The 21,440-nt window shown below is 46.2% G+C and overlaps 1 protein-coding gene across 5 annotated transcripts in view; it reads right to left on the reverse strand.

The window, feature by feature from the left end:
* The window catches only part of IPO13 (importin 13), a 71,506-nt gene that overhangs the window by 31,835 nt on the left and 18,231 nt on the right, over positions 1-21,440 (reverse strand). For all 5 annotated transcript variants that reach the window (XM_073544471.1, XM_073544470.1, XM_073544473.1 and 2 more), the window contains exons 6-15: positions 14,726-14,892; positions 14,143-14,263; positions 12,350-12,497; positions 8,294-8,475; positions 5,691-5,717; positions 5,472-5,606; positions 4,973-5,116; positions 4,691-4,771; positions 4,360-4,497; positions 3,533-3,629 (exon numbers count right to left, since the gene is read on the reverse strand). In XM_073544471.1, the coding sequence (XP_073400572.1) occupies positions 3,533-3,629; positions 4,360-4,497; positions 4,691-4,771; positions 4,973-5,116; positions 5,472-5,606; positions 5,691-5,717; positions 8,294-8,475; positions 12,350-12,497; positions 14,143-14,263; positions 14,726-14,892 (1,240 nt within the window). The remainder of the gene's footprint in view (positions 1-3,532; positions 3,630-4,359; positions 4,498-4,690; positions 4,772-4,972; positions 5,117-5,471; positions 5,607-5,690; positions 5,718-8,293; positions 8,476-12,349; positions 12,498-14,142; positions 14,264-14,725; positions 14,893-21,440) is intronic.

Raw genomic sequence — 21,440 nt, forward strand, 5'->3', positions numbered from 1 at the left:
TAGCGGTATATATACAGGCCCTATATAAGCATACAATAGCGGTATATATACAGGCCCTATATGAGAATACAATAGCGGTATATATACAGGCCCTATATAAGCATACAATAGCGGTATATATACAGGCCCTATATAAGCATACAATAGCGGTATATATACAGGCCCTATATAAGCATACAATAGCGGTATATATACAGGCCCTATATGAGAATACAATAGCGGTATATATACAGGCCCTATATGAGAATACAATAGCGGTATATATACAGGCCCTATATAAGCATACAATAGCGGTATATATACAGGCCCTATATAAGCATACATTAGTGGTATATATACACCGGCCCTATATAAGCATACAATAGTGGTATATACACTGGCCCTATATAATAATCCATTAGTGGTATATACACCGGCCCCATATGATCATACAATAGTGGTATATATACAGGCCCTATATGAACATACACTAGTGATATATACACCGGCCCTATATACTCATGTACTCTGCTCAATCACACAATGTGAGTACAAAACACTACTGATTTGCTGAAAAATCTTTTAATATAAATACAGTACACAGAACACTGTAGGAGTGGCTAAATATACGGTAATATACTGTATATACTGTGCTACAGAGTGAACCAAGGACAGACATACAAGGGGCCGAGCCCTGAATAGCAGCAGCAGGTGGGCGACATTTTAGCACAGGTACAATACCCGGCAGACAGCAGGGACAGGCTGCTCTGAGGAGGAGATTCTGATGAAAGGGAATCTGTCAGCAGGATTTTGCTATGTAATACTACAGCATCATAATGTAGAGGCAGATTCCAGTGATGCGCCACTTTGGGCTTACTCAAACTTGGGATGAAATTGGACGAGTGTAATCCAGTAAAAAAATAGGATTACACTGGGCCCGATGATTCTCTATGGTGCAGCTCACATCTACGATTACTTTCTCATGCCATTTCGGCAGCATGCTTCGATTGCACCCGAGAATTGAATCGCACGCACCCTTACAAATGGGATGTCACCCAAGTGCAGTGCGATTCCCACGGACGCTGGCAGCAGAGGAGATGGAGACATTACTTTCTCCGTCTCCCCCGCACCTTTGCTCCAACTCTCTCATGCATTGCAGCACACAGACACTCGGCTCACGCTCGCAGCAGATCAGGAGCTGAGTGTCATCAGCATATCACGTCAGATGCTATACACTAATGCAGGGGTGGGGAATCTTTTTTTCTGCCAAGGGCCATTTGGATATTTATACAATCCTTCGGGGGCCGTACAAACTCCGCCCACAAAGTACATCCCGACTCTGGAACTGGTGTCAGGATGTAATCTTTCATTGCATGCCCTTCAATGTTCAGTAGTGAACACTGCGTGTGTGTGCTAACAGAGCAAGAAGAAATTAATGAGATTGTGGCAATCAAAATACAGCTCCCTGCCCAAGAATGAGGTCCCTGAGAATCTGCTCGTGGGCCTGATAAAAGGTCATCGAGGGCCGTAAATGGCCCTGGGGCCTGAGGTTCCCCACCCCTGCACTAATGTGACTCCGGCCTTACTTTCTTGTTTGCTGCAGTTTTGATTAGAAAGGATTTATTTTCTCTGTTGCAGATGTAGAAGTTCTCTGAATGCGGAGCTCTGTATAACCCCGCCCACCCCACTGATTGGCAGCTTTCTGCGGGCGGGGTCATACAGAGCTCAGCGTTCAGAGAACTGCTAGAATTGCAACAGAGAAAATAGTTTTTAATCAAAACTGCAGCAAGCAGGAAAGTGTCACACAGCTGGAATCAGGGTCTCTGCTCCTACATTATGCTGCTCTCAGATTAGAAAACAAATACTGCTGACAGATTCCTTTCAATTCCATCACCTCTGAGCAGACTATTAGGGAGAACCAAATATGTAGTACTATACTTATATGCCACATCTATGCAACGTATACTTAATGTGTCATCTGATAGGGTGCAGTCAGGGGTCTGCATTTGGCAGACCCCCCCCCCCCCAAAAAAAAAAAACCCTCTTTCCATTTCCATTTTCTGCTGTAGTAGCAGTACTGACACCTACTGGACGTAAGTGGTATTACCGCACTCACCAAGGTACAGAAAGTACAAGCAAGAAAACTGCATAAAAGGCATTTGCAACTTCCATCTTTAATACAATATAAATGCAGTATCCATGAGAGGAGGCACAGATGTGCCACTACTGTAAGGGCTGAACCATATGATATGATAATACTGTAAAGCTGCAGATATTTAGGAAGTTTTAGAAGAAATAAAAATTAATAGCAATTTCGTGTAGATGGGATGTTTGAACTTTAAAAAAATGTTTAATCGATCACCGTGAATTATTTTTATTTTTTTTTTACCTTTACCCTTTGAAATCCAAATAATGATTTTCACACCAAACCCATATGTGCCTACAGCTCTTTAGAGACTCCTGTGGATGAAGCCTTATTCCTGACCTATGTGGAAACGTCAGCACCTTACAATATCTCTTACAGAGAATTGGATTACTTGAGGCTTATCTACTTACAGAAGCTCATGACAACCGGCCCGGGCTGGTACAGTTTCGCCTTTGTTGTCACTTTTCAGAAAACTTTTCCTGATATTTACAGTTGGTTATAAATAAAAAAATAGGGAAATATATAATAATTCATACTTTTCTATACTTACCTTTCCGGGGGTTCCGCTATAAGTTTTTGCGGCTGCCCCAGTGGTGATATCCCCCTCAACATTCCTGCAGCCAATCGCTGAGAAACATCGACCTGCCAAGCTCACCGATTAGTTGCAGCAATGTCGACATGTTATCATCGCTGCAGCAAAATGACAAAAACCAGGACAGTGACGGAGACTCAGCGCAAGAGATGGAGACTCAGTGCAAGACCCCGGAAAGGTAAGTTAATAAAGTTTGATTTTTCTTAACCAACTGTACATAGCAGGCAATGTTTTCACAATTGGAACAAAGTCAAACTTTACCTAAAACTGGAAACCTGCCTTCCCGTACAGTACACTTCATATCTTCTGCATCAATATTATCTTTTGGGTTGTCCTTTTTTCTTTACCCATGTAGCCTTTAGTTTTCAGACATGCTCCAAACCTGATCAGTCCAAAATAGGCGCGATACACTAAGTGAGACGTCATAAAAACTAACCATAGACATAAAGAAAATGTCCTGAATGCATCACTCTTTGTCCTGCAGCAAACACACCCCTACAAGAGGGGCAGAGTTATCAAGTATCCCTTTAAATGAGCCCATGTTTGCCCACTGATTAGATAATATACGAGTATTAATTGGTTTTCTATAATACATTGTACATTCACTTTATCATAAGATGTTCCTGGATGAAGGAGGAACGGGTTGTTACCTTTTTCCTGGACCCTTCCCCCATGGGACAAGATATTATATGTACAGAACATTGCACAACCTCCTACGAACAAGCTATTAGAAATGCTCAGCAGACACGGGCATGTAATCAAGGAGTAAAGATGTAGTAGTTACAGCGTGGATCATCCATCCTGGGGTGACTAACCTTGCTGAAATAGCGACAGCGTCAGAGAGGTGACCAACAGGAACAGTGCTCTGATGGGAGGGAAGTGCGCTGGCTCATTGGCGAATATATGTACCATCTGTAAGAGAACAAAACAAAAAGATAAAACCAGAGCTAAAGAACACATTAAAGGGGCTTTGCACTTACAGCTTTCTGTCCTCTAACGGGTTAAGAAAAAAAAAAAAAAAGTCCTGCACCTGTTTTCAGTCCAGCAATGATAATACCTGCTCATACATTCTGATAATAAGCTCATTACTGGGAGTAACGGTTTAGGAAAAAGATTGTCTGGGCGTTCACACCCCATGCGGGTCACGCATTGTCGGCTGCATTTAATGGTCTCTCAAAAAAAAGGACCGTTTCACCCATGCATCATCCATTTTGCACCAGTTTTTAAAAACTGAAGTGAACTGTCAGAACCATTTTTCCATTGTCACTTCGCAATGGATCAGTTAAATAAGAACAGATGAAAAACAAAAGGAAAACGGATGTCCTCCATTTTTCACTCATTCCGAACTGATCACCACAGACTTGAATGGCCGACACGGATCTGCTAAAGGTTATTAGAACACGATGAGCACAGAGTTAATGGGACGGACACATGCATCTGTTGTAAAAAAAAAAAAAAAAAAAAAAAAAGAAGGACCAGATGCTTGCATGATTTCATAAGGCTAGAGGTCTGTGTGCCACTCGTTTTAAAAAAACAGACAGCGCGTGGATGCAGTCCAAGTTGTATCCCATTAATAAGGCGACCCTTCCAATTTTGGGTCCTGTTGTAAAGTACAAGTTGTCAGCTGGGGTAAACTACTTACCTGTCTTGTAAGATCAATGGCAGAGGCTTGAGGAATTGTACTATACATCTGACCCAGCATCTCGCATAACTGAGGCACAATAGGAGCAAAATCATCTAGCAACGTCTTCACCGACTTCTCAAATATGGTGCACACGGCCTGCAAAATAGAGAAAGAGGGATGTGAGGATTAGGAAGGTGACTACAACGGCTTCATCTCTCTGCACCCCAAAATAGGCAGGAATCACTGCAAACATGATGTCAGGAAGACACTTCATGGAATACTCACAAAAAGCAACATTTATATAAAGGACATGGATGTGTTCTCAATTTTTAGAGTTTCTCACACCTACCTCCACAACCTGAGCATCGTTCAGCCAGGTGCTGAGAACCTTCCTTATCAGCTGGAACACTTGTTGCAGAACCACAACAACCTGTCAAGACACCGGACACAGCAATGACGCAGGGAGACAACGATTAGGTTGTATGACAATGATTGCTGAAAGGCCCCAATAAGGGTTTGCATCTGTGGCCATCATAACCAGACCTCAGCGCTGTAAGCGATGATGGACAGCACGTCACACGAGTGTAATCATAAGACGCAATGTCAGCTGCTTCCAGGGAATAAGACTCACCGGGTTGGGTCCCTGCACCACAGGTAATTTCTTCACTTCTGCCGCCTCATGATCGTCATCATGGCAGCTGATGTCCAGAGTGGCGAACAAGTTAGAGAGAAGTCCCAGTATGTGGATGATTGCTAACTTATTGGAGGGGTTTGGCTGCAGAGAAGGAGAAGAATTCAGTAAAATGATTATTGCATTTAATGAAGCCATTCTAGGAAACGTTTAGGCAACGATTTGATTTATGAACACTTTTTTTTTTTTGCGAAAAAGTTGCAGACTTTTTTTATGCATATTATAACGACTGTAGTCAAATGGAAGACATTTTCGAACATTTACGTCTCCCCCCAGAAATCTTGGAATTAATTCATTTCTGCCGTCCTGAAATGGATCCAAAAACAGAAAAAAACTCTTCAACATGTGAAAAGAGCCTTAGAAAATTGCAGAACATTGAGCATCAAACATCCATTGCATGAAACGTTGAAATCCCTTTCATGGCATAAGCTCCACTTACTGTCTCATCCGCCAGCTTCTCCAACTGTTGGATATACGGAGTGATGAGCGAGTGCAAGTTGCTCAGAATTTCCTCCACCTGCAGCACCGATAACAAGAAGCCAAGAGCCTGCATCAGCCACATGCACTGACTGGTCTGTAAGACATCAACCAGCAAGTAAATATGAGTACTGGTAACACAGAGCTAATCTGCCACTGAGGAGGAAGTTATCAACTTTACCTTGTGGACCTGTTTAAGCAGCACGTCCTGCAAAAGGAAAAAAATAAATAATTACACGTATAGTATAAGTATTAAATAGTGATGGGTAAACTTGCTGGGAAAAGATATTATCTGAGCATGCTCAGGTGCTAACCGAGTGTCTTTGGCGTGCTCGATAAACAAGTTTGAGCCCCCAAAGCTGCATGTCTCCGGCTATACGACAGCTGCAACACATGCCGGGATTACAAGTTAGGCAATCCCTGCATGTGTTGCGGCTGTCCAACAGCTGCGAGATATGCAGCTGCGGGTACACAAACATACTTTTCGGGCACGCCAAAGACACTCGGTTAGCACCCGAGCATCCAACAGTCAAGATGGGGGAGAAGTGTGAGTTGGGAAGACATGATCTGAGTCCTGTTAGCCGTTTTATATGTGCAGATCAATTCTAATATTTTTATAATGGTCGGCAAATATTAGATCTCGATTATCTGTGAGGAATTCTAAAATGATACAGATACTGTTATTCCAGCTTCTTGCAGGTGTAGTAAAAAAAATAACAGTAAAAGAAGACTGAAAAAAAGAAGAAAAATACAAAAAAAAAAGATAAAGTTGGATAAAAAATAAGAAAAAGATATTTATTTTAACAGCTCCCCAAACAACCCCCACTTTCCGGGACCATTTTATATGACATGAATGCATTTTAGATTAGTGCTCAAAATATGTCCGGACCACAGAATATACAGGCGCTTCTCACAAAATTAGAATATCATCAAAAATGTATTTCAGTTCTTCAATACAAAAAGTGAATCTCCTATATTCTATAGAGTCTTTACACACAGAGTGATCTATTTCACGTGATTATTTCTGTTAATGTTGATGATTATGGCTTACAGCCAATGAAAATCCAAAAGTCATTATCTCAGTAAATTAGAATACTTTATAACAACAGCTTGAAAAATGATTTTAAAATCTGAAATGTTGGCCTACTGAAATGTATGTTCAGTAAGTGCACTCAATACTTGGTCGGGGCTCCTTTTGTATCAATTCCTGCATGAATGTGGTGTAGCATGGAGGCGATCAGCCTGTGGCACTGCTGAGGGGTTATGGAAGCCCAGGTTGCTTTGATAGCAGCCTTCAGCTCGTCTGCATTGTTGGGTCTGCTGTCTCTCATCTTCCTCTTGACAATACTCGATAGATTCTCTATGGGGTTAAGGTCAGGCGAGTTTGCTGCCAATCAAGCACAGTGATACTGTTGTGTGTAAACCAGGTATTGGTACTTTTGGCAGTGTGGACAGGGGCCAAGTCCTGCTGGAGAATGACATTTCCATCTCCAATAAGCTTGTCGGCAGAGGGAAGCATGAAGGGCTCTAAAATCTCCTGGTAGACGGCTGCGCTGACTTTGGTCTTGATAAAACACAGTGGACCTACACCAGCAGATGACATGGCTCCCCAAACCATCACTGATTGTGGAGACTTCACACTAGACCTCCAGCAGCTTGGATTGTGGCCTCTCCACTCCTCCTCCAGACTCTGGGACCGCGATTTCCAAATGAAATGCAAAATTTACTTTCATCTGAAAACAACACCTTGGGCCACTGACAACAGTCCAGTTCTTTTTCTCCTTGGCCCAGGTAAGACGCTTCTGGCGTTGTCTATTGGCCATGAGTGGCTGACACAAGGAATGTGACACTTGTAGCCCATGTCCTGGAGACGTCTGTGTGTGGTGGCTCTTGAAGCAATGACTCCAGCAGCCGTCCACTCCTTGTGAATCTACCACAAATTTTTGAATGGCCTTTTCTTAATAATCCTTTCCAGGCTGCAGTTTTCCCGGTGGCTTGTGCACCTTTTTCAACCACACATTTTCCTTCCACTCAACTTTCCATTAATATACTTGGATACAGCACTGTGTGAACAGCCGGCTTCTTTACCAATGACCTTTTGTGGCTTACCCTCCTTGTGGAGTGTGTTAGTGACTGGTTAGTGACTGCCTTCTGGGTATCTGTCAAGTCAGCAGTCTTCCCCATGATTATGGAGCTACTGACAGACTAAGGAACCTTTTTAAACGCTTAGGAAGCCTTTGCGGGTGTTTTTTTTTTGTTAATTATTCTAATTTACTGAGATAATGACTTTTGGGTTCTCATTGGCTGTAAGCCATAATCATCAACATTAACAGAAATAAACACTTGAAATAGATCACTGTGTGTAATGACTCTATATAATATAGGAGATTCACTTTTTGTATTGAAGAAATGAAATAAATTAACTTTATGATATTCTAATTTTGTGAGACGCACCAGTACATTACACCCAAATTTATATGACTTAGTTTTTGCCTCCCTAGTCCTGTAACTACTAGACACCTTTCTTACAGGGACGGGGCATCACGTAAAGGCACGAAGAGCATAAAAGAAAAAATGGTGACCTTTCACAGGCGCTTTGGTAAGCTAAGCAAAAGGTGCACATATTTGGTGTCGCTCTATATGAAACAATGAATTATTTTCTTTTACAAATTTGTGTGAGACAAATAAATATGTCAAATTACAAAATAAAAAAAATGCATTTTACACCCATTTTCTATCTACATAAGCTTAAAAAATTAGTATAAAGCAGGATCTAATTGTTACCTGGGACACGGCGACGATATTTGCAGCATAGGGAAGAAGATCATATTTGCATTCGCGACAGATTTTTTTCAAAGTGGAAACACTGGACACTGACAGCTCAGGATTTCCTAAGGCGTGGAGAACTAACGGCAGCACCTTACTGATCATCACTGGGTGGTCGGCCAGCCACTCAGCCAATGCCCCTAATAATGCAACAAACAAAATCATAAGGTCTTACACAGTGTATAAATGTAACATAGGTCATGATATCAATGTTAAAAAAGATCTGATGTGATCAAATGCAGAGTAATGATAAGCCCCCCACAACACACTAGTCTTCACAAAGGACTGTTAGGTGGATCTATGATCATTTCACTAGTCCTGTTAAAAAAAAATCAAAACTAACAAAAAAACACACAAAAAAAAATAGGGATTTTTGTGTACTCACCGTAAAATCCTTTTCTCCGAGCCATTGATTGGGGGACACAGAGACAGTGGGTGTTATGCTGCTTGCCACTAGGAGGACACTAAGTAAAGCAGAAAAAAAGTTAACTCCTCCCCTGCAGTATACACCCTCTCGCTGGATGAGATATTTCCAGTTCAGTGAAAAAAGCAGGAGGAGCAAGTCAACAATAACCATAACGATGTCAAAAACTAAGAATGCTACAAATGAGCCAGTAGGCTAAACAGGGCAGGTGCTGTGTCCCCCAATGAATGGCTCGGAGAAATGGATCTTACGGTGAGTATACAAAAATCCCTATTTCTCCTACGCTTCATTGGGGGACACAGAGACAGTGGGACGTCCTAAAGCAGTCCCTGGGTGGGGAGCATACATCTGCTAATACCCCATGTACCACTGAGTCAACTCTGAGGTACTGCCGATTGCAGGATGCGTCTGCCGAGAGCAGCATCTGCAGAGGCCTGAGAATGAATTTGGTAATGTTTTGTAAAGGTATGCAGACTGGACCAAATCGCAGCCTTGCAGACCTGTTCTGCCGAGGCCTGGTGCCGAATGGCCCAAGAGGCGAATACACTGACCGGGTAGATATCCCGCTGGGACAAGAGCATATCTGACACGGTAGGATTCCTGAATCGCTGAGCGCATCCACCTGGCTAGTGTTGCTTTTGAAGTGGCTAGTCCTTTCAAATGCCCCTCTGGAAGTATGAACAGGGCATCTGACTTGCGGAAGGGAGCCGTCCGCGAGATGTACCGTCTAAGCGCCCTAACCATATCCAGGGTGTGGAGGGCCTTCTCAATGCGATGGACTGGCGCTGGACAAAAGGAAGGCAAAACAATTTCCTAGTTGAGATGGAAAGAGGAGACGACCTTGGGCAGGAAGGACGGGGATGTCCACAAAAAGGTTTGAATAAAATCCTCTGAACCTTTCGTGATGAGGGACCGGAATGATAACTCAGTCCTTTAAGAGAGCCTGAACAGCCCGAAGGAAGGCTCTTGTCTTTCTCTTGGGGGGAGAGGAAAACTCTATCTTGTATCCGGAGGACACCAGCTCCCTGACCCACTTGTTGTGGACGACCGCGAGCCAGGTGTGGCTGAAGGAAAGTAGGCGACTGCCTACTCTGTCGGCGTCCGCCGGATACCGCAACAAATCATTGGGTAGATCTATGAAATCTGGCTCCCCTGGATCCAGAAACCCTAGGCCTGGGTTTCCAAGAGCGGTCAGGTCTGTATGAGACCTGGGAGCCTCTGTCTGCACGGAGACCGACCTGATCCGGAAGAGAAGGTAGAGGAGGACCAACCGGAGCTGTTGCGAAAAGATCGAAAGCGCGTCGGCTGTTGGTTGCAAAACGGCCGAACAGCCTTTTGTTGAGGAAGGAATTTACTTTTTCCCCCGGTAGCATCAGAAATGAACTGGTCCAGTTTCTCTCCAAAAAGACGACCCGTTTGAAAGGGGAGAGAAGTCAATGATCTTTTAGATGTGGCATCCGCCCGCCAGTCGCGGAGCCATAGGGCTCTTCTAATGGAGATCGCATTAATGGCAGTTTGAGCAGCGCAATTGGCGGCATCAAAAGAGGCGTCCACTACAAAGTCCGCTGCGTGAATTATCTGCCTGGCGACCATGGTGGCCTCCGGAGGAAGATTGTGCACTGGAAGGAAGTAATCAAGACTTCTGCCCAAGCGGCCATTGACTTAGTGACCCAAATTGCCGCGAAAGATGGAAAAAGCTCCGCTCCTGAAGCTTCAAAAACTGAACGGGCAAGGTAGTCAATCTGACGATCGGAGGGGTTTTTAATCAAGGAACCCTCGGACACGGACAGAAGCGTTTTTGAAGCAAGACGCGATACAGGCGGGTCCACCGGAGGGGACTGTAACCAATCCTTAATTAGGTCTGGATCAAAAGGGTATTTAGCCTGAGTAGACTTTTGCCCTGTGAACCACTTATGCAAACGATCCCTATGTTTCTGGACAGTTTCCTTAAAGTCCGGATGGCTGGTAAATAACCTGCGCACACACTTGGTTTTCTTAAGTGAGATAGGATGTGCTGGAGCGGGAACATTATCCTCATCCAACTTCAGAATCCTGTTGACTGATTCTATAAGAGAATCAAGCGACTCTTGATCAGTTGGGGGATTCTGAGAGGCTGACGTGTCAGATTCGAATTCAGAGTCGTGCTCGCTGAGAACTCCAGGAGAGGGAGAGCGAGTGACAGGAGTCGCAGATGCAGAGGCGCGAACGGGACTAGGGGACCCGTCATGGGTCCGCTTTCTAGAGACCTGACCATCCCTTGAACGAGTACGGCCCCTGCTGGTGGACGGTTCCCGGCCGACGCCAGAGCCTTCCTAGGGGGGTAAGGACGCTTTCTGGCCTAAAGAGTCCTTCAGGAGGGAGAATATAGCCTGGGTCAGAGACTCCACCGACCGTGACAGGGAAGCAGCCCATTCAGGGGTACTAAACGCAGGAAATCCGTCAGCAGCGGCAGCAAGGGGCCACTGAGCGCAGGTCGGAGTGCAGGCCGGGTCGCAGTCCTTGCACTGGGTAAGGCAGACTTGCAAGTGGTACACACGGTAAAAAACGCAGTGTGCTTTTTAGCAGCCCGTTTAACCTCCTTAGATTGAGACATAGCGCTCCTGAAAGGGTTAACGGCAGAGTCTGCTGCAGCTGCAGGAAACGTGCCGGGAAGGGGTTAAGCTTTAATCTGAGGGCAGATGCAGATTACCCGGTCCTATGCTGTGTCCCCCGGGAGGAATAGCGGTGGCCCTGCGGTGTCAACCGGTATCCGGCAGAATGCTCGCCGGGGGATAAATTTTTGAGCCTACCCGTGGTAGGCGCCGGTGGGCGGGGCGGCGCTATTAAAATTGCGGCCTAGCAGGCCGGAAAGCCGGGGACTAAATTATTTGGGCTACCAGCGGTAGCGCCGAGGGGGCGCGATGGGGGGCCGGTGCACCGCCGCTGACGCTATGTCAGCGCTTCTCCCAGGGGCCAGGACCCGACCCCATACCTCAACTCCAGTGCTCAGCGCTGTCCGGCCATCCATGCAGGCTCTCATCCTCCTGGGCTGATGTAGCAGAGCTTGAGGAGTAGGGCCATGCTCAATCGATCCTCCCTATGATAGGGGGATGGAGAGCTATGGGGCTGATTCAGGGCCTACGTAAGCGCTGTCCAGTCACAGGAAAGTGTACGGGGAGGTATACTCCACGTGCTTGCCTGTTGTTGGTTCGGGGGAGAGCGGGTCGTAGAAAGGAACCGTCGCCCCCTTCACTCCGTTAATTAAAAAATAAAAATTTACAGAAAATTTCAAAAATAAAATAAAAACGGTGGGGTCTGAAACCAGACCAAAGTGCCTCCTACAGACACTAAGCATAAACTGGCGATATCTCATCCAGCGAGAGGGTGTATACTGCAGGGGAGGAGTTAACTTTTTTTCTGGTTTACTTAGTGTCCTCCTAGTGGCAAGCAGCATAACACCACTGTCTGTGTCCCCCAATGAGACGTAGGAGAAAAAAACTTCCGCATTCTTTAGGCAACTTTCCCAAATTAGATGAAATTTAAGACTTGTTGGAAAGTCACAACACTTGAGAACTGCAGACTTTCAACGTCCCAATACCAGTATTTCTTACCGATGGTGAACATTACTGTGTCTGCAAGCTGCACATTATTGATGTTGATTCTTGGGATCAGGCCGATAAGTCCGGGGACGACATCTGAGTAGTTAACATCAACGGTTTCAGCAATAGACTGGAAACCAAAGAGCAATGCTTCTGTGTTCTGCAGAGAGCAAAAGGAGCAATCGTTACAACACCACCATTATTTGGGGGACCCCTAAATGCCAGTATATCATATTCCCAGGATGCCCAAATACTAATATTTTGATACTACAGTGAAGCCTACGAGGTCATACTGGGAAAATGCTTTTAAACCAATTCCTTATTACATGACTTATCAGAGACCGGGTACCTATGGTAGAGATGCAGGAAAAGTTCATCTCCATTCTATAAAGATAAATAGGAGCAAGCATGCTCCAACATATCCCCCCCTGTATGTAAGAAATGTAATGGTAGATCTTAAGCATTTGGTCTGCACTCATGTAGGCTGAGTGCAAACACATACACCAGAGGCTCCCATAAGCTGCCATTCCCCAGGAGGCCAAGCAAATGTCCGCCATGTAGGTATACATCGGAACATCATTTAACAATATAGGAAAGCACAACAGTCTTTAAGTGCTTTTCCTTACAAAGAAAAATGTACACCATAATATATATATTTTTTTTTTCCTTCAATAAACTACCGTGTCATCCGTCCTAACATTGGTTACTCTATTGGGCATAACTCCTAGGCTTATACACCCTTCAATGGCCATAAGTGAAGAGTACCCTTATCCAAAACCTGCGTAAAAAAACAACCACGACTCTGATCTGCTGCCAAGGCTATAGCACAGACTTGGAGATCTGCTCTAAAAATCAGATCACAATCCTAGTATAAAACTTTCCACTATATAATTACATAATGCAGGTCTAGCAGGAATCGTCTGCAAAAAAATAAACAAACATGTTCTAATAATCTAATGCAAAAAGCAAATTCCTGCCCGGTCAGCAGCTGAATGAAGGCCAGCACTGATAGCTGCAGACTACATTATCATATACCCTTATGCAGACCCTGAAGAATAGAGGGGGAGCATTTATCATTCGCAAAGTACCAAGTCAGCCATATTCAGGCCTCTATCCTTCATGATTAAAAATGCCTGAGTATGTCTCTGCTTTGCGCCGCTTTTTTTTTTCCTTCGATGAAAGGCAGCTGCCTGACAAAACATATATATACACACACATTATATATATATATATATATATATATATATATATATATATATATATATATATATATATATATATATATATATATATATATATATATATATACACACACACACATTTAGACAGATTTGGAAAGGATGCTGCAAAGTATGATTACAAAAAAAGAAATGTTAACAGTTTATTTATATCAATTTACGATCTGCAAAAGAGAAACAGAACAAAAAGAAAAATCTTAAGTGTTTGCAGAAGGTGACATCCACAGAAGATCTGTGGTCAGTTCTCCAAGGTGTATGGACCAACCTCCTGCCGACTTCCCTCAAAACCTTTATGAAAGTACCTAAGAGAAATGAGCGATCACCAAATAATAATTTTATGTAGATTTCTCTTTTGTTCGTTCACTTTACATTATGTAAATTGATAAAACAAACTTAACACTTCTATTCATGAAAGTTTCTTACTTTTCTCCACACTTGCCTAAAATGTTTGCACCTTACTGTATATTAGAAATATACAGAATAACATATAGTCATATAACTGTGATATTCAAAGGATTTTACTAAATAATGACTATAAACAGTGCGTAGCCATGAGGCTTTACTTACCTGCCATGACGTGAGATGTTCTGTAGAGGTCAGAAGGCGTCCGAGTTTATCATACAGGTTACTGAGCAGCTCCGCTCCCAGCATTTCATAGACATACATAAGCGTGTCCGATATGTCCACCCTGCAAGACAAAAAGGATAAGTTTCCGATTCAAATACCTGCTGGCAGAAAAGCGATAGATTTATTTGTATCAATGAGAATTTGTTATTCTAACTAATGCAAAGTCACTTACACAACATAGGCTGTGAGCAGTGATGATGAGCGAACATGCTTGGATGAGGTGTTATCTGAGCATGCTCGGGTGCTAAGTGTCTTCGGCGTGCTCGAAAAACATCCCTACGGCTGCATGTCTCGTGGCTGTTAGAAAGCTGCAACACATGCAGGGATTGTTTAACAAACTGGTAATCCCTGAATGTGTTGCGGCTGCCGAACAGTTGCTGGGACTCGAACTTATTATTCAAGCACGCTGAAGACATTCGGTTAGCACCCGAGCATGCTCAGATAACACCTTATGCCAGCATGTTCGCTCATCACTAGCTGTAAGTAATATGAGGGAAACACACATTAGATAAAGGCTTTGTACCTGTAAATTCGAAATTGCTCTTTCTCGTCGGACGACCAAGACGCATATTCATCGTCTGCAGGAAACTGGGCTTTCTGAAGCAAAACGTCGACAAGCTGGAAATAGACCGGGCGATAAACCTGCAAATACACGGTCTGCTTCTCGGTCTCAAATGAGAGGATGTCGTCCTAGGAAGAAAGGCTTGTTTGTACAAAACTAATAATACTGAACACTCCAATGAGACCAATTTTCAAATTATAATATTGCAAAAGGATTGTGAGCAATTGTGAGTTAATTAGGTCATTAAAAACACAGTATTGCAGATATTGAAGCACCCAACGCTGTGAGAGTATGAGCGGTCGCCTGAAAACTTCACGTTCTTACTGCAGGTAATTATAATGGCCAGCAAGAAACCAGAAAAAGTCATAATTCAGCAGATTGTTTTTATTTAGGAATCTCTGTAAGGCCGGGATCACACATGCGAGAAACACGGTCGAGTCTCTCATGTTATTACCCGGCACTCGGGAGCGGATTGTGCGGCCTCATAGCAATACATGGAGCTGAACGCTCCGCTCCTTAGTGTTGGCGGCAGTGCCGAGTATTAACATGCCAGACATGGCCGTGTTTCTCGCAAGTGTGATCCCGGCCTAAGACGACTACAGAGATCAACTGCCATTATGGGCCATCATACACATGCACCATTGCTACCTGTCCCTGCCGTCAAAGAACCAAAACATTTTCTTTATCGCCTTATTGGGGGACACAGATTACCATGGGTGTATGCTGCTGCTGCTAGGAGGCTGACACTATGCAAAAACAAGAAAATTGGCTCCTCCCCGGCAGTATACACCCACCGACAGGCACCAAGCACCTCAGTTTGTGCTTAGTGTCTGTAGGAGGCGGACCGGGATCTCCCCAGATCCGCAGATTAATAATCCCTTTTTGCCTTTAGGTTTTTAGCGAACCTTTTAATCTTTTCCAATTTATTTTGCAGGTTGTCCGTCGGAAAACAGGGCGTAGTTATCACCCTGATTTCCCATATTATGCGACTGAGCGAGCAGTGTGGTGTCACCCACATCGCAACTCTCAGTACCACAGGCAGGACTTTTTTCCCTATCACCATTCGGTGTTATGGGCGGACGACAGGTGGCCTGTCCTTGCCAAAACTCCTCCTCATCCCTATCCCTGGACAGGGCTGAGAGGAAGACGGCAGTCGCCATCGCTCCCAACAAAAGGATGCCGTCTTCTACATAACACGGGTAAGAGGACCTCTCGCAGCGGCTTGTTCCCTATTCATGCCCCTGCCGTCATCCTCTTCAGGGACGTCAGGTAAGTCCCTGAACGATCCCTTAGCCCCACATGTCTCAGGAAGCAGGAGCGGTGTTCCACAGTGCTGCATTTGAAATTCACGCCTCTACTCCTTCACTCCAGTCACGCGCCCCTCAGATCAGCCGCATTCCTTTTTATACAGAGACTCATAGTACCGGGGGTCTGTTTTACATTGCAGGGAAGCGCTGCCTCACCTTAAATAGCGGCCTCGCTGGCATCAGTATGCAAGCTCCGGTGGGGACGGAGGCCGTTCACTTTCGGTCGCGCTTCCTCCTCCCCACTCTGAGCACGCTCCCCTGTACTCTGGGCGTGCTTTCCTCGTTCGGGGCGCCTTTTTTCTCGCGCCCATTTCTCCCTATCACGTCTTTACTTTCTTTTTTGGGACGTCAATCTTCCTTTTACCGCGCCTTCCCTCTGCCATTGCCCAATCACCTCCTGAGGCTGAATCCCGCCCATCCGAGCTCGCAGCCAGTTTCCTCCTGCATTTTCACTGCTTCCTGCGCTGCTTGGGGGACACGTCAGGTGCTGCTCGTCAGAGTATCGGTAGGATTGGCGCTTAATGGCAAATTGGCTCCCCTCTGCAGTCTTTTTCTGTGAAGTGCAGCCATAAGGTGTAATTTTCCTATGCTCAACCCTGCAACGGCTCTGTCTTTCAAGCCCACCGTTACCCACTACGCCTGTGCACGCTGTAAAAAGAAGTGGGCTTCAGGTCAGTCGTCACCCCTCTGCCCATCCTGCAGTCCTTCAGTTATGTCGGCCTCCCAGGAACACTCCGAGTCCCGGGATGAGGGTACTTCCCCTCTCCCAGAGTGGGCTGTTGCAATGTCGCAGTCGGTCTCCGATCTGACTAAAGTCTCTTAGTCCCTGGTCCAGGTCCTAGAACGTTTGCCTCAGCTATCTACAGCCACCTGTGCAACGACCGCCTCTCAAGGTGAGTCGTCCGCACCTGACCGCAACCTTCAGAGGGAAAGACTGAGTAGGATTTCTAGGAAGCGTGTTCTGTCTGGCTCGTCTTCCAGCTCACTAGGCCCACCTGCTTCACCCAGGTGCCCTTCTCCCTCTTCAGGGGACGACATTAGGTCAGAGGACGATCCCCAATCGGGATCTAGTTCAGAAGCAGATGACATGTCTAAAACTCGGAATATTGTCGATAGTCTCCTTTCAGCTATCTTCCAAACCCTAGAAATTAAGCAGGACAAGTCCCCGCCTCAGGAATGCTCTGTTCCATTTAAGCGTGCAAAGCCTCCATCCCAAACCATAAAGAGTTTGACACTACACTAACCAAACATTGGGAGCACCCTGAGCAACGCTTCTCAGGCCGCAGGTATTTAGATGTCCTGTACCCCTTTGATGTAGATTTACTCATAAAATGGGCCAAAGCCCCCGAAGTGGATCCTCCTGTCTCTCGCATAGACTCTAAGACGGTTCTATCCCTTCCAGATGGGGCATCGCTTAACGATCCAACAGACAGGCAAATAGAATCTCTGGCGAAGTCAATTTTCGAGGCATATGGCGCCTCCCTCTGTCCGATTTTCGCATCAGCCTGGGTGGCTAAAGTCATCTCGGCTTGGGATAAGATCCTTCGCAGGGGCATATTAGCAGCAGCTACTCAGGACGAGTTGGCAGATCTGGCAGATCAAATGAATCATGCGGGTAAATACCTTTTGGCCGCCTCCTTGGATGCGGCTGGGTGCGTGGCAAGGGCTAACAGCAACATAGTGGCTGTACGCCGAGTCCTTTGGCTACAGTCATGGAATGCGGATACCACCTCTAAAAAGTCGCTTACCAACCTGCCATTCCATGGCTCTAGGCTCTTTGGAGCCAAGTTGGATCAAATAATATCCGACGCCACTGGTGGTAAAAGCACTTCTCTTCCCCAGTCTCGACCAAAACGCTTTTTTAACAGAAAAGGTTTCCGAACTTTTAGGCCCTTTCGCCCCTTTTTGTCCACAGAGAGATATACCCAACAAGATCGGCCTTCCGCCTCTAGAGAGCGAGAGCAGAAAAAACGATCGTACAAACCCTCTCCGCGCTGGAGATCTAGAGGACAATACCCCAGGTCTTCAGGCGCCCGTTCCGGTAGGTTTTCCTCAAAGTGACGGGTCACCCCCCACCTTGAAACTCTTCCAGGGTGGGAGGCAGACTTTCCTTTTTCGTGGAAACTTGGCTGTCCGTTGTCGACGATGCCTTGGTCAGGGAAATCATCACATCCGGATACAAGATCGAATTTGCTTCCCCGCCAAACAGACGAATTTTCCCGTCTCGACCTCCAAGACAGCGGTCTCACATTCCAGGTTTCTTTCAGGCCGTCTCCTCCCTTCTCACCGCCGGAGTGATCGTTCCCGTTCCCCCAAACAAACGATTTTCAGGGTTCTACTCAAATCTTTTCGTGGTTCCGAAGAAAGACGGTTCCCTTCGACCAATCCTGGACCTCAAATTGCTCAACCGCCACGTGAAGAGAGAGTGGAGAACCACTTCAAAATGGAGTCTCTTCGGTCGGTCATAGCCTCAATGGAACCCGGAGAGTTTCTCTGCTCTGTGGACATACGGGATGCCTATCTTCACATCCCTGTTTGTTTGCAACATCAGAAATATCTTCGTTTTGTGATTCAGGAAAATCATTACCAGTTCACGGCGCTTCCCTTCGGCCTGGCCTCCGCTCACCGGGTTTTCACGAAGGTGATGGCGTCAGTCATGGCCATCCTTCGCTCCAGGGGGATCCTTATCATCCCTTATCTGGAGGATCTCTTGATCAAGGGCTCGTCCCATCAAGACTGTCTTCAGAGTCTCCAGATAACCCTGGATACTCTTTGCCACCTCGGATGGATAGTCAACAGGGAGAAGTCTATTTTGAGCCCCACTCAGCGCCTGACCTTTCTGGGCATGGAATTCAATACGAATCTAGCTCGTGTGTTTCTTCCGAGGGAAAAATTTGTGGCTCTTTCCAAGGGAATCAGCATTCTAAAACGTCCGATGCCCATCCCCCTTCAATACTGCATGAAGGTCCTGGGGAAGATGGTAGCCTCCTTGGAAGCAGTGCCCTTCGCACAATTTCATCTTCGCCCCCTCCAGCTGGCTCTTCTTTCAGCCTGGGACAAGACCACACGGTCTTTGGACCGCCCCATTCTCCTCCCTCTTGGAGTGAGGCAATCCCTGACTTGGTGGGCAATGCCAGAGTCAGTCCTTCAAGGGAGGTTTCTCCTTCCGCTTCAGTGGCAAGTCACCACCGATGCCAGCCTTCTAGGATGGGGAGCGGTGTTCCATCAGAAAACGGTCCAAGGACGCTGGAACCCACAGGAGGCTCTTCTCCCTATCAATCTTCTGGAGATCAGAGCAATCTTCCTAGCCCTTCTTCATTGGCAGCCTCTCCTCGTCGGCAAGCCGGTCCGCATTCAGTGGGACAACGCCACGGGTGTGGCATACATAAACCACCAGGGGGGCACACGCAGCAAGCAAGTAATGGCAGAAGTGGCCAAGATACTGTGCTGGGCGGAACGTTGCGTTCCGGCAATCTCCTCCGTTCACATTCCAGGGGTGGAAAATGGGCAGCTGATTTTCTGAGTCGCCAAGGCCTAGCATCAGGCGACTGGGCTCTCCATCCCACGGTCTTCGATCAGATATGCCAGCACTGGAGCTTACCGGATGTCGATCTCATGGCATCGCGGATGAAACACAAAGTTCCGCGCTTCATAGCCAGATCCAGGGACCCTCTAGCCGTCGCTTGCAGTGCCCTAGTAATTCCGTGGGCCCAGTTCCATCTTCCTTACCTGTTTCCGCCTCTTGCCTTGATCCCACGAGTGGTCAAAAAGATAAAATCGGAAGGCGTACCAGTGATTCTAGTGGCTCCAGACTGGCCAAGTCGTCCTTGGTACGCGGAGCTAGTGAACATGCTCGTGGACGTTCCCTGGAGGCTTCCAGAGGCTTCCAGACCGTCCAGATCTTCTCTCGCAAGGCCCCCTTTACCACGAGAATTCTCAGTCTCTGAGTTTAACGGCATGGCTATTGAGGCTGCGATCCTGAGAGAATCAGGCTTGTCCGACCACGTGATTCAGACTATGAAAAGAGCCAGAAAAACGGCCTCTTCCCGCATTTACCATAGGTACGGGAAGGCTTTTTTCCGTTGGTGCAACGATAAAAAAGTCTTTCCGATGTCCTTTTCCATTCCATCCATTCTTAGTTTTCTTCAGTCCGGCTTAGATGCGGGTCTGTCCCTCAGTACCCTCAAGGGCTAGGTCTCCACTCTGTCTATCCTTTTCCAAAGAGAGCTCGCTTCCTTATCGCAGGTTAAGACCTTTCTCCAAGGGGTCGCTCATGTGGCTCCGCCTCATCATTCGCCTTGCGTGTCTATCTCGCCAGGAACGCTTTACTTCGCAAGTCCGATTCCTTGCTGGTCATTTCTGAAGGTCGCCAGAAAGGGCTTCCGGCATCCAAATCCACGATCGCTCGCTGGATTCGTTCTACCATTCTGGAAGCGTACCGACTTCAGGAAAAACGGCCTCCTCCGGGAGTGAGAGCTCACTCCACCCGGGCTGTGGCAGCTTCGTGGGCCACTCGTCACCAGGCTTCGGCTTTACAAATTTGCAGGGCGGCGACCTGGTCGTCCTTACACACTTTTGCGAGGTTCTACAGGGTTCATACCCAGGCCTCGTCTGATGAAGTTGTTGGTAGGAAGGTTTTGCAGGCGGCGGTGGCACACCGACCGACCTAAGCCCTTCCTGTTCTTTCGTTCCTTATTGCTGTTCCCGCCCTTGGGACTGCTTTGGAACATCCCATGGTAATCTGTGTCCCCCAATAAGGCGATAAAGAAAGATGGATTTTTGGTTCTTACCGTAAAATCTCTTTCTTGGAGCCTTCATTGGGGGACACAGCACCCTCCCTGTTTTAAGTTGTACCGTGTTGGGCTTTGAGCTCCTTGTTGGGTTGGTACATATGTTTAAAGTTCCGTGGCTTCTCCTACTGCTTTCTCACCAACTGAGGTACTTGGTATCTGTCAGTGGGTGTATACTGCCGGGGAGGAGCCAATTTTCTTGTTTTTGCATAGTGTCAGCCTCCTAGCAGCAGCAGCATACACCCATGGTAATCTGTGTCCCCCAAAGAAGGCTCCAAGAAAGAGATTTTACGGTAAGAACCAAAAATCCATCTTTTGCTTACATACAGATGCTGACAATGCTCGTTAACATGGAAACTGGTTTTCCAGGCTTAAGACAATGATGACTGATCCTTAGGGTGCAGTCAGATGGCCTGATAAATTGGAGTGAGATCGGAAAGTAGTGCACGGACTGGCCGGCGACTCTCCCAACCCATATGATGGCATTTCTATGCAGCTGTCACACTCTGGTTGGAAAAGCCGCGGGCCAGTCCGTACACTGCATTCTGTTCTCACTCTGATTGATGCAGATGTTTGACT

The sequence above is a fragment of the Dendrobates tinctorius genome, unplaced genomic scaffold, assembly GCF_039654945.1.
Source record: "Dendrobates tinctorius isolate UK_male_01 unplaced genomic scaffold, ASM3965494v1 ptg000138l, whole genome shotgun sequence".
Classification (NCBI taxonomy): domain Eukaryota; kingdom Metazoa; phylum Chordata; class Amphibia; order Anura; family Dendrobatidae; genus Dendrobates; species Dendrobates tinctorius.